Below are 11799 nucleotides of genomic sequence, written 5' to 3' on the forward strand. Positions count from 1 at the left end.
ACTCCGCTTTGTGTGGAGACCCCGATAACCATGGGGTGACTTTCCTCTCCCTTCCGCTCCCGACACCTCTCCCTCAGCCCTTTGGTGCTGCATGAGCCCATGGAAGATGATCCTTCACTTGTGGTGGCTGAAGCAGAGGAGAAAATGCTGTGGGGATGCATTTGCAAGGTGACCCGTGCTGAAGACTTGGTTCCCTGAGGAATAAAAAGCCAAATCCTTTCTTTCCCTGAAGCTGAAATATTCCAGGGAGCCAGGCAGCAGGGGAGAAGCCAAGGGGGAACTCCCCAAATCATCTGGCTGCTGTCCCTGTTTCCCAGAGCAGGGTATCCATGGTGGGGCATCACCTGTGCCCACACCACAGAGCTGGGGCAGGGCAGGAGGGGCCTGAGAGCCCCAGCAGAAACCTGAGTATTTCCCTTCCCTGGCTTGGGATCTGACCTCCACTGGGACTGGGAGCACCACAACAGCCTTGGCTGAACACAGGGGTGTTTTCTCCAGCCAGAAAACAACCAGGAAAACTCCTCTGTGCCAAAACAAATCCTGCAACCCCACCTTGCCCCACTTTGGGAAGTTCCTTGCCTAGAGCTTGAGCATCAGCAGCAGTCTGGGAGGTGAGATCGTTTCCAGCCACCCTGGAGACAGTGGGATGGAAAGGCTGAGGGAGGAGATGAGATTGAGGACCACTGGCTCTGGGTGTTGGCACAGTGGGAACCCCACTAAATCAATCCCACTCTGCTTTGGGATGAAGAGACAACAGCAGGTGACATCTGAGCAGGACCACTGGAGGCTAACAGCTTCAATTGGAATGGGTTTTTCCCAAAAAAATTCTTTAAAAAAAGGACCATTAACAATAAGAACGAAAACCAGTTACTGCACAAGGCTGGCAATGCAAAACCCAAACAGATTTTTGGGAGAAGGCCTTGATGTTTAGTTCAGAAGGCACCTGAGGGACACATTCCCAGTCCCAGCACGGGAGGAAGGAGTGGATTTCAGACCAAAAATGGGAAGAAATTAATGCAGCCTCATCCCACAGGCCCCAAAACGTGCTGGCCGTGGTCCCAAGTGTCTGGGGAGGGCACAGGGTGGTGAGGAGCTGAGCCCAGGGTGCTTGAGGCAGCCAAGGTGGGTACTCAGAGCACCTGAGGTAGATAGAAAAACCAAGGGGGAGTAAAAAAAAAAGCCCAGATTTGGGTAAAAGGCTTCCTGCTGCCTGCACCTGGAGGTCGCCCTCACTGACCAGGGATTGGAGCTCCTGCATGGAAAACCAGGGAGGGGGAAAGGGGCTGGGCTGCTGGCAGACCCGCCGGGCTATGGGGAGTGGCACAGGAAACCCCTTAAAGGCCCTAAAGGAGAAATTTAAGGTGCTACTGTGGGGTCCATGGAGAGCGATCACTTCTGAGGATGGGATTTTGGGAAGAGGAAAAGACACCATTCCCTCCACCAGATGCCTTTCCTACTCTTTTTCTTCCACTGTTTTTTTAATTAACCTGGAAAGAAAAAAAAAATCACCCTTTAAGAACCTTTACACATCCTCTGGTAGCAGCTTTTCACTAAAAGGAGCCTTTGCACTTAAAATAATCTTTCTGTTTCCCTCCTAGGTGAAATATCGGAAAGCTGGGGAGCAGAGAGAGAGGAAAGGAAGTGTTCAAAAAAACTCAGATTTAAAAGGAAGAGGAGAAAAATAATATGGGCACTGGGTGACACAAATATTGAATTTTCTGGCACCAGGTTTATAGCAAAGATTATTTACAAGATCAACTGGATTTGAGGAGCCTTGAAGAATTAGAAATCAATGGCAAAGAGCACCTGGAACATCCCCAGTGAGCTCAGATTTCAAATTAGGAGAAAGAGTCTCTCGTGTCCCTAATTTTTATTTTTTTTTCTTTCCTCTAGAGGGATTATCTGGATGGCAACAATTTCCTCCCCCTTTCTGGCCTCTTCCCCAGAGCAGGAGCACCTGGGGACTTTGATTCACTCTCACCATCCTCCTGATCCATCTCCTGAGGTCTCTGGCAAGCCCCAAATCTCAGTTTCTTCCTGCACCACACGCAGGAGGGAAGAAGCTCCTCCTGGTTAAAAAACAGGAACAGGCAACTCCCTGGCCAGGAACAAGAAAATCCACGTCTGCAGAGACATGAAAATAACCCAAAAACCAACCAAAATGCTCATAGGGTCTGTGAATAAAAGAAAATAAAATTAAAAAAAAAAAGAAAAAAAAGGTCTTTTTTGGTGCAAGGTGCTGCTTGGGCTGAGCACATCCCAAATTTGAGGACAGCCCAAGTTCCTGTGGTGCTTTAGTCACAGCTGGTAGCCCAAAACCTGGGGGGGGTGGGGGGGAAGGGCATTTACTGTGCTTCCTCTTGAAATATATATTTACAGGACTCATATTTGTCTCAAACCCCATCATTTCACAGCACTTTTGACAACCTAAAACCAGCCACAGCTTCCCCCACCCCTCCCCAACGTGGTCAGAACTTTTACTGCTCGTTACAAAAATTAGACTTTTATTTGTAAATGCCTAGAAAACGTGACCCCTACCCATCCCTTGCCCTCTTGAAAGTTGTTTTGTTTTTTTTTTTTTTTTTTAAAGTAAGAAATAGTTTAACTGGATGAAAAGCCATCCCCTTCCAGATGAATTCCCATCAGGGTGGGATACCTCCTGCTGATTTCCAGTCCCGGTGGAGAACTTGCAAACTTTGCCCTCTTCAAACCCAGGGGAGAGCAACCTCCATTTTTTTCTCCTTAAAGTCAACTGCTTAAGAAAGGGAGGGGGGGGTGGAAAAAATTCCCAGCCAAGGAGAAGTGGACAAACACGGGCTAGATGGCAAAATCCTCGTGGTCCTGGGGGCTGAAGGCGGCTGCCCGCAGCATGTCCAAGGAGTTGACGAGGATCAGGGTGCCCGTGAGGTGCTTCCAGCGCTTGGTGATGGGGTTCTTCATCTTGTCCAGCCCCGTGTGCAGCTCCTGGATGACGTCCCTGTAGCTGTCCCCCATCTGGCTGCTCCAGGTCAGCAGGAAGTCGTACGCCGGCTTCCACATGGCCTGGGGACAGCGGGGGACAGGTGGGAGGGGATCAGAGCTCAGCCAGCATCCCAGAACGGGCACATTCCCGGGAAAACAGCCCCCCCCCAGCACCCTCAGATCCCTGTGATCCTCCAAGGGGAGCGCGCTCCGGAGGAATCTCCAGAGAAACGTGGAATTGTTCGGGTTGGAAAGGCCTTTAAGACCATTGGGCCCAACCACTAACCCGGCGGGCCTGGCAGTGCCGGCCCCGGGGCTGGACTCCCAACGCCTTGAGGGCCTTTTCCAGCCGCAGGAATTCCCGGATCTGCGGAGGGCCGGGCGCGCCTGCTCTCACCTCGCTGTCCACCGTGCCGCTCTTGTCGCGGTGCGGCGCCTCGTAGGCGTCCATCTGCTGCTTGGACACCTTGGCCAGCTTCTCGGCCAGCTCCCGCCAGCGCTGGGCCACCTCCACGGCCGTGGTCAGCAGCACAAAGTCCTGCACCAGCCGCACCACCAGCCCCTGGCAGTCCATCTTCAGCAGGGCCTGCAGGACACGGGGGAAAAGCAAGCACGGAGTCAGGGCCAGGGGTGGGTGATGAACTCCCCCCCACCCTCGCCGGGAGCATCCCAAAAATTCCTCCTGCCTCCTTTTTAGCGACAGCTGGGGCAATTAGGCCAGCAGGCTTGGCAAGGGAATAATCCCATTCACTGGACAAAGTGCTCGACCCCTCTGGATGGGGTTTGCGGCCTCATTCTCGAGGCAGCCCCCCCGCCCCCGAGATGTCCAGGCCCCACCTTAAGCAGTTTAAAGCATCCCAGGGGCTGAGGACAACAGATGCTTTTAATCAAAAGATGCTTTTAATCAAGAGAACTAATCCAGACTCCACCCCAGAGCTGCAGGATCCTTCAGAGCAGTGGGCAAGGCACGACCAGGACATTCTAGGATGGGACCTGGACATCAGCCCTGTGAGGGGGTGGACTGGGGTGAGACCCAGGTGAAGATTCTGGCACTACAGGACCATTGCTCAGCTTGGGATGTTCTTCCTCTTCTCCTCCTCCTCTTCCTGCATCATTTATTGTCCTAAAAGCTGAGATCTTCCATAAATGGTTTTGAAGTGGAAAGAGCAACTGCATCAGTCTGGGTTTTCTAGGTAGGAATGACTTAAGCAGGCAAAAAAGGGATGGAGTGTGGTTAGCTCCTGCCTTGAAGTGTCAAATCACATTAAAATCCCCTCAGAGTGGGATGAAGCTGCTGTAGGGGAGAAGCCCCAGTGCAGCCCTGGAAAAGGAAGGGTTTAATGGCAGTGTTCATTCTCAGAGGATGGGATCTGACTGCCAGGACCATCATCCCCCTTCCCAGGGCTCCCACAGCCTCTACCAGAGCCTCTGGACCACAACAGTCCCAGCAGCAGCAAGCCCAGACCTTGGGCAAATCCCACCCTGAACCTCAGGAGGGCTTTGATGTTTTTAAAAGTGGAAGTCAAGCAAACAGACCCCACCCACTCCTTCACAGCAGCACGGGGGACGGTTCTTATGGAAATCACAAGGATAAGGTGGTTCCTGAAGCGGCCAGAATCCACCTTTCTGCCCCTCTGGATCCTGACATCCTCTCCCAACGCAGGGATCTGGGCAAATCCAGGTTTGCCTCTGGGACAAAGAAGGGTTAAATCCTCCCACTGGAGACTGCAGGGGGACAGCTGGGGGAGGGAAGATGGGAACATCTGAAACCACTCCAGCGATTTGCAAAGCAAATGCACCAGGTTGGTTTTCCCCTTATCTGCTCCCAGCTTAAAGCTGAGCTGGGTTCTAATCACAGCTGCAGCCCAGCACGTGCCTGCTCCTCCAAAGTGCTGACACGGCTTCCTGTGGGAGCCAGGGAGGCCACAAACCCCCTTGTCAAACAAGCAAGGAAAACCCATCCAAAGGCGCACACGCTTGGTTTGGAAAAGGACACTGAGGAGCGTTTACATCTCACACACCTGCGCCAGAACTGCCTCCTCTCCTACAGCCCACGGATCAGCACCCCTCTGGGTTCTGCTCCCTCTCTGGATCCTGCTCCCTCTCTGGATCCTGCTCCCTCTCTGGATCCTGCTCCCTCTCTGGATCCTCCACCCTCTCTGGATCCTGCTCCCTCTCTGGGATCCTCCATCCTCTCTGGATCTTCCTCCTTCTCTGGATCCTCCATCCTCTCTGGATCTTCCTCCTCTGGATCCTGCTCTCCCTCTGGATCCTGCTCCCCCTCTGGATCCTGCTCCCTCTCCGCATCCTCCATCCTCTCTGGATCCTCCATCCTCTCTGGATCCAGCTCCCCCTCTCCAGGAGGGGGATCTGGAGGGTCCTAAGGAAGGGGCAGACTGAGCATCCCCAAACCTGCCTTTCCAGGCAGCTGGATCCCAGTTCCATGCAGAGCCTGGCATTTAGGAGAGCAGGATGAGGAGCTGCTCCCAGCTCCTGCCCGAGGTCAGAGGCAGCGCCCGGAGCCGGGAGCACTGCAGGGTGAAGAAGGACGGAGCTGCAGGAGATGGATTCTCCTGCTCCTGCTCCAGGTGAACAACAAAACAGCAGCAAGGAAAACACCCAGGAGGCCACCTCATCAAAGAACTGCAAAATCACTCAAAACAACGACTCTGGGAGACATGGATGGGTCTGGTTAACCCTGAAACCCACTGAGGGCACCAACCTGCTGTGCCCTGGCAGCTCCAGACACTCGGGCAGAGGTGACAGGACACTGGGACAGCACCAGAGCCACGTGGGGATGGGGTGTGAGGCATCACAGATGCCGAGGAGGCAGCCAGAGGGGGAATATTACTGGAAACAGCGGCGAGACACTGGGATTAGCTCAGCAGACTTAATCCTCCAGTGGGATTATGCCACGATTTTTTCCATCCTCCTCCCTCAGCCTGGACAAGCCTCCCAGGATAGCTGGGTCCACTCACTGTGTCTCCATCCCTCACCACCCAGGTGTGACCTGGGCTGTGCTTTGCTGGAACCCTTGGAAATATTTATTGTGTATTATTTATTCCCCTGGGTGCAGCCAGGAACTGGTTCCGCCAGCCCAGCAAAGAGGGTGTTTGATATTCAAATCCCAGTTCAAAGCAGAAACACCTCAACTTAAAAGGCATCCAGGGGAGGCTGAATTTACATCCCAGCTTTGAAATGCAGAATCCCATTTCCTAATAAAGGAAAGCAGCATTGTGGAGGAAAACAGCTCCCCCCTGGGACTTCCTCAAACACAGGGAGGGGGATAAAGGCCTCGTGTCACCAAGGAGACCATGAGCCCCAGGGGGTGAGAGGATGCTCCTGGCTCATCATACCCTCTAGGATACAGGTCAGGTTTTGACCCAAAAAAGTTGGCTCTGTACAAGTGTTCCCCAAAATAACCCTTGTTTGGGCATCAAACATCTCTCTCACTCACTGTTTTGGCTGTCAGCACCTTCAAAATCATCTCGCATGTTTAAAATACACACTCTCTGCCTTAAATACTGCTTTTTTTTTTTCCTTTTACCTCATAAAGCCTTGCACTGTCTCCATGGGGTAATTCCCTTGGACATGATGCCCACCTGGATCTCAGCACGCTGAGGGTGGTGAGGCCCCCCTGGCACTGGTTGCTCAGAGATGTGGGTTCACATCCCTGGAAGTGTCCCAGGCCAGACTTGGAGCATGGAGCAACCTGGGGTGGAATGGGATGGGCTTTAAGGTCCCTTCCAACCCAAAGCCATGGACACCCTGACCTGCAGGACTTTAGGACAGCTCCAGCCCCTCCAGCAGCTCTTTGAGAACTGCACACACCAGGGACAAGCAGAAACTCTTGGCAGGAGACAGGCAGCAGCACATGGATACCTGGATACGGGGAGTCAGAGCAAACAAAACAATGGGAGGGGAAAAAAAAAATATATCCCAAGCTCATCTCCTGTGTGACCTTTACAAGTAGCCTGGAGAAGAACAAGCTCACAGTTTCCTCTGCACAGCTCCCTGCTGCCGTGCCAGGGGCCATTCCCAGCAGAGCCCTGTTTTTCCCAACAGCAGTGTCTGTTGGAAGGATGATAAATGAGAGCCTCTCCACAGCCAGAGAGGGAGAAAAGCTGTGTCTCAGGGCAGGTCTAACCCCACGGGCCAGCACCAGGGGCAATGAAATCTTCTTGAATCCACGCCCAGCTTTTTTATCCAAACCATCCATGTGCTGCCTGCTTCTGAGGGGCAGAGAGAAGGGAGGGAGAGCTTTCCCTCTCTGCTGAGTAGTTCCTGAGCCACATCCCCCTGAGTTACCTTCACACCCCAGTGCTAGTGCCTGATTAGAGAAGTAGCAATTAAAGGCAGATTACTGATTAACCAGTCATCATGACCAGGCTTTTCCTTGCTTGGCTGCTGGTGCACGACTCTGCCACTGGCGTTTTGTGTACTCAACACTGATAAAGCTGCTTCTACTTCTCCCTTCCCGGTGCTTTTGAGGGGAGACAACCAACTTTCAGCTGAAATGGCCACACTGGAGCTTAGTGCAGCTGGTTCCTCTTGCCAGAAAGCCAGTCCATTTGTTGCAAATAAAATCAGATTTAAACACAATAAAATCCATTACTGCTCCATTGCCATCCCCTGAAACATCATTACTTTCTTCTTTCAGTAGGCTCAATCTAATTTCTCCATAGGCTAAGGAGGATTTGACGGCAGCCAGGGGTTTGGAAGCAGCATCATGCTCCACCAAGAAGGGAGCTCATCCTTTATCCACAGGCTCAGCCTCACAGAGAGCAGGATTAGAGAAACAAGGAGAATAAAACCTGCCCTGGGACTCTGCTCTCCTGACAGCCACAGGGGAGCAGGATGTTTTCCTGCAGCTCCCAGCCCTCCCCTTGAGTCAGCAGCTCCCTTGAGCCTTATCTTTCCCTTTGTCTCCCCGTGAGGATTCTCCATGACCTACAGACTGCCTGGGATCCCTGAAAGCAATGGGGAGAGATAAAAACAACACCCATGGGGTTTGCAAATAGGTAAAGCAAACAGCACAAAGCTCCCAGAAGCGTCCAGCAAGAGCAGCACGGATTTCATCCCAACAATCATTGAGCCTGATGATTAAAGGAGCAAACCCTCCCTTGGAGGAAACAGGGGGGCCAGAGAGAGGATTTTCCAGTCCTGGGTGAGGAAAGGGTCACTGATGGCCAGGAGAACCCTGCAAGAGAAGCAGCATTGGTGGCATGACCTGAAAGCTGAAAGTCAAAGCTGAAATGTCGCCCCACAGGCCCCAGAGTGGCACCCGGCACAGGGAACTCTCCAGACAACATTTCCACGAATAACAACGGATTCCATACCCTTCATAACACCTTCTACTCAATCCTTAAAGTCCTCCCTTCTCCCTAAAAGGAGTGTGGGAACTGAACTCCTTCATCCAGCTCCAGTCCCCTTTTGCCATAATTTCATTTTGCCAAGCAAGGCTGCCGCTATTCCTTAATCCAATTGACATTTTAAACCATGCTGCTCTCCATAACTCAGTTATTCTGCTCCTGTGGGACAGCATGGAACGGGAGAGAGCTGCAAATCTCTCCCAGACATTTTGTCCTGTATTTTCTTTGGCTCACTTCATATGAAATGCTAGAAACCATCGTGGAGATGATATTTTGTGAGGGATTTACTTGCTAGCGGCGTCCTAGAAATACTGGCAGGCAGCGCTCCTCCCAAATTCCTTTCAGGACATGGAGCAAGTCACACATTTCCATTTGTAATGTATTACACATTTCCATTTGTAATGCATAAGACATCCCAACTCAGAGGTGCCATTCAAAAAAAAAAAAACCAAAAAAAAAACAAGGCTCCCCATCCTTGAAAAGTGTTCCAGGCCAGGTTGGACAGGGCTTGGAGTGACCTGGGTCAATGGAAGGTGTCCTTGCCCATGGCAGGGGGAAGGACTGGATGAGCTTTGAAGGTTTCTTTCAACCCAAGCCATGGTGTGATTCTGCAATTCCAAGCACCTCAGTGCATCCCTCATTATTGCCACGATCCTGCCAAACCAAGATCCCACCAACCACAGGGCTGGACTCCTGCCTGGCAGCGCCCAGCAGTCTTCAGAAGACCTTCGAGATGGACTTCACTCTCCGAATACTGAATTAAGAAACTGCCACCTCCCCTGATCCCTCTGCAGAGGCAGGAATGAAACCCCCCTTCGCCAGGCCTCCGACTCACCGTCATCAGCTCCTTCTGGAAAGATTTCCTCTCCTTGTTCTCCACGCTGTTGCAGTCTTCCTTCAGCTTCTCCAGGACGGAGGCCACTCGCTCTGGCTCGCTGTCCAGCTCCGCCCGGCAGAAGAACGCGAGCGGCAAGTTCAGGTAGCCCAGGGCGTCGGCGAAGGAGCGCCAGCTGCTGAGGTTCTCCATCAGCAGAGTCCTCACCGAGGCATAGATGTAGGTCAGGAACTTGCAGGGCCTCAGGATCTGCTCCAGCAGCAGGCTGGTGGTGAGATCCGGCCCAGAGAAGTAGCTGGGTTTGACCTTCCCGACCACCAGCACGTTTTTGGTGTGCACAAGGCCAATTTTCCCCTGGTAGTAGCCAATGTACCACTCCTTGGTCCACAGCTGGCCTTTCAACCTGATCTTCTCCTCACTGAGGAGGGCTATGACGTCTCCCTTCTTGTACTCCAGCAAGTAGTGGTTCTTGCTCTGCCTCACCACCGTCTTCAGCAGCTTCCCGTACTTTAGGCTCAACACCGGCCGGTCCTGAAAAACCGGATACTTGGCGGTGGCAGCCAGAGGGGAGAGGATGATCTTCCCCACCTCGTTCTTCTTCAGGAACCGCCTCTGCCCCGTGGGTTTGATGGCGCTTTTTGGAGGCGGCTGCGGCGTCTGGACGCAGAACTGGGTCAGGATAGCATCCTGGTCATCCTTGACTTGTATCCTCAGCGTGAAGTCCGACAGCTCGTTGGGGTCGTGGGACGCGATCGGGAAGATGAGGCGGCTGACCTTGCCCAGCTTCATCTGGAAGCCGCGGACGATCTTGGCTTGCTCGCTGGCCTTCACCTCGTAGTTGGTCATGTTGGAGAACATGCAGAGCTTGAGGTCCTGGGGCCGGGACAGGGCAAACTGGTGCTTCCCCCAGAGCTGCAGGGCGACGGGAGCCGGGCTGTGGGACTGCCTGGTGACCTCGTTGACCAGCAGTGTCTTGGGGGCGCACTCGTGGCCGAACACGGCCACCACGGTCTTGAAGGAAGGGTGGATGTGCTTGGGGCCGTAGACGCCCACCGTGATCTTCTTGCTGATGTAATCCCACACGGTGTAAGGGTAGAGGATATTCTGGCCCTGTGCCACGGCCGCGATGTACATGCAGGGCTCCAGGTTCTCCAGCTGCACCTGGATCGTGTCGCCGTAGGAATAGCTCAGCTGCATCGGCGTGTAGGGCCCCTCCTTCATGTCACTGCGCAGGCACTGCAGCCCCACCAGGCTCTTGCTCATCATGTCGTTCTTGACCTCTGCCGACACCTTCATCTCCAGGACGATGAAGGTCTTCACTTCCATGTTGCTGAGTTTGATCTGCAGGACGGGGCTGATGGTGCTGCACTTGTCGCTGTTCAGCTCCAGCGGCGGGTCCAGCATGGCCTTCATGGAGATCTGCTGCGTCTCCCCGGGGCGCACGTGGCCCTCGGGCACGCGGATGCTGATGTTGGTGTCCGGCAGCTGGACGGCCCCGCCGGAGCTGTCCAGCTTGCACACGATGTTGGTCTCCACCGGTTGCGTCTGACCCCAGCCAGGATTTTGGCCGAGCAAATCCAAGTCATGGCAAGACCGAGCCAGCTTCCTGTGGTTCAGCCACGCTGTCCTAAAATCCTCCCTGCTCTGGAACTGCTCAGGGGTGGGAGACTTTAAACCACTGAAGAAACCTGATGATGCCGGCGCGTCCGACTTGGCCTGGAGGACAGACAGCTCAGACAAGCTGTAGGAGCGCTTACTTCGGAAGAAGGGATTGTCCCTTCTCACGGGCTGTTCCACATCCAGCCTGTTTGTGGAGGGAAACTCATCAAAAAGGTTCCCCAGGCTGCTGTTGGCAGCCGAACCGGGGAGAGCCGACGTGGGAGCCCCCGTGTCGAAGAGCAACAAATCCACGGCCACGCTGGAGTCGGACTCTTTATCCGAGCCGGGCGCTGCTTGCAAACTCCCATTCAGGAACGGGTTGGTCTGCACTCCATTCAGGAAGGGGTTGTTGTGGTAGGATTTGGCAGAGTTTCTCTTCACATCAGTCCACTCCCCGAGCAGGTCCAACTCCTTGACGCCCTCGTCGGGGCTCTCCAGCAGATTGTCGATGACGCCGCTGTCGGTGAGGGAGGAGTTGCGGTGGTTGACGGGCTGCACGTAGGAGGACGGGATGTAGCCCATCTCCGTGGTGTTGTGGGCGTACCACCACTCCCCTCCCGACGTGTCCAGCACGTACAGGTGGTCCCCCTTGGAGAACTTCAAGGTGGTGAAATTTGTGGGGCAGTAATCCTTGATCGCTACGACTTCCTTCGCGTTCCCAAAGGACGTGGGGTTGTCTACCAGCAAGGCACTGGGAGAAGGCACTGCAGAGGCAAGGAGGAGACAGCACTGTGAGAGATGCTCAGCAGAGCCACCACTGACTTGGAGCCCTTCTTTCCAGGTCACCATTCCACGCTGTTTTAAGTGATGAAGGTAGCTTTGGGATCACTGAATCATTAAAGATGGAAAAGGCCTCCAAGACCGTCGAGTCCAACCATTAACCCAGCACTGCCAGGTCCACCACAAAGCCATGTCCCCAAGTGCCATATCTATGTGTTTTCTGAACACTTGCAGGTCCACTGATTCCCTGGG

General features: G+C 53.7%; 1 protein-coding gene across 2 annotated transcripts in view; it reads right to left on the reverse strand.

Annotated features, from left to right (window-relative positions):
* Window positions 1-1588: 1588 nt before the first annotated feature.
* The window catches only part of SH3BP4 (SH3 domain binding protein 4), a 33742-nt gene continuing 23531 nt past the window's right edge, over window positions 1589-11799 (reverse strand). For both annotated transcript variants that reach the window (XM_053948024.1, XM_053948025.1), the window contains exons 3-5: window positions 9169-11531; window positions 3359-3547; window positions 1589-3042 (exon numbers count right to left, since the gene is read on the reverse strand). In XM_053948024.1, coding sequence (XP_053803999.1) covers window positions 2818-3042; window positions 3359-3547; window positions 9169-11531 — 2777 coding nt within the window. In that variant the 3' untranslated portion in view covers window positions 1589-2817. The remainder of the gene's footprint in view (window positions 3043-3358; window positions 3548-9168; window positions 11532-11799) is intronic.

The sequence above is a fragment of the Vidua chalybeata genome, chromosome 7, assembly GCF_026979565.1.
Source record: "Vidua chalybeata isolate OUT-0048 chromosome 7, bVidCha1 merged haplotype, whole genome shotgun sequence".
In the NCBI taxonomy this organism is placed as follows: Eukaryota; Metazoa; Chordata; class Aves; order Passeriformes; family Viduidae; genus Vidua; species Vidua chalybeata.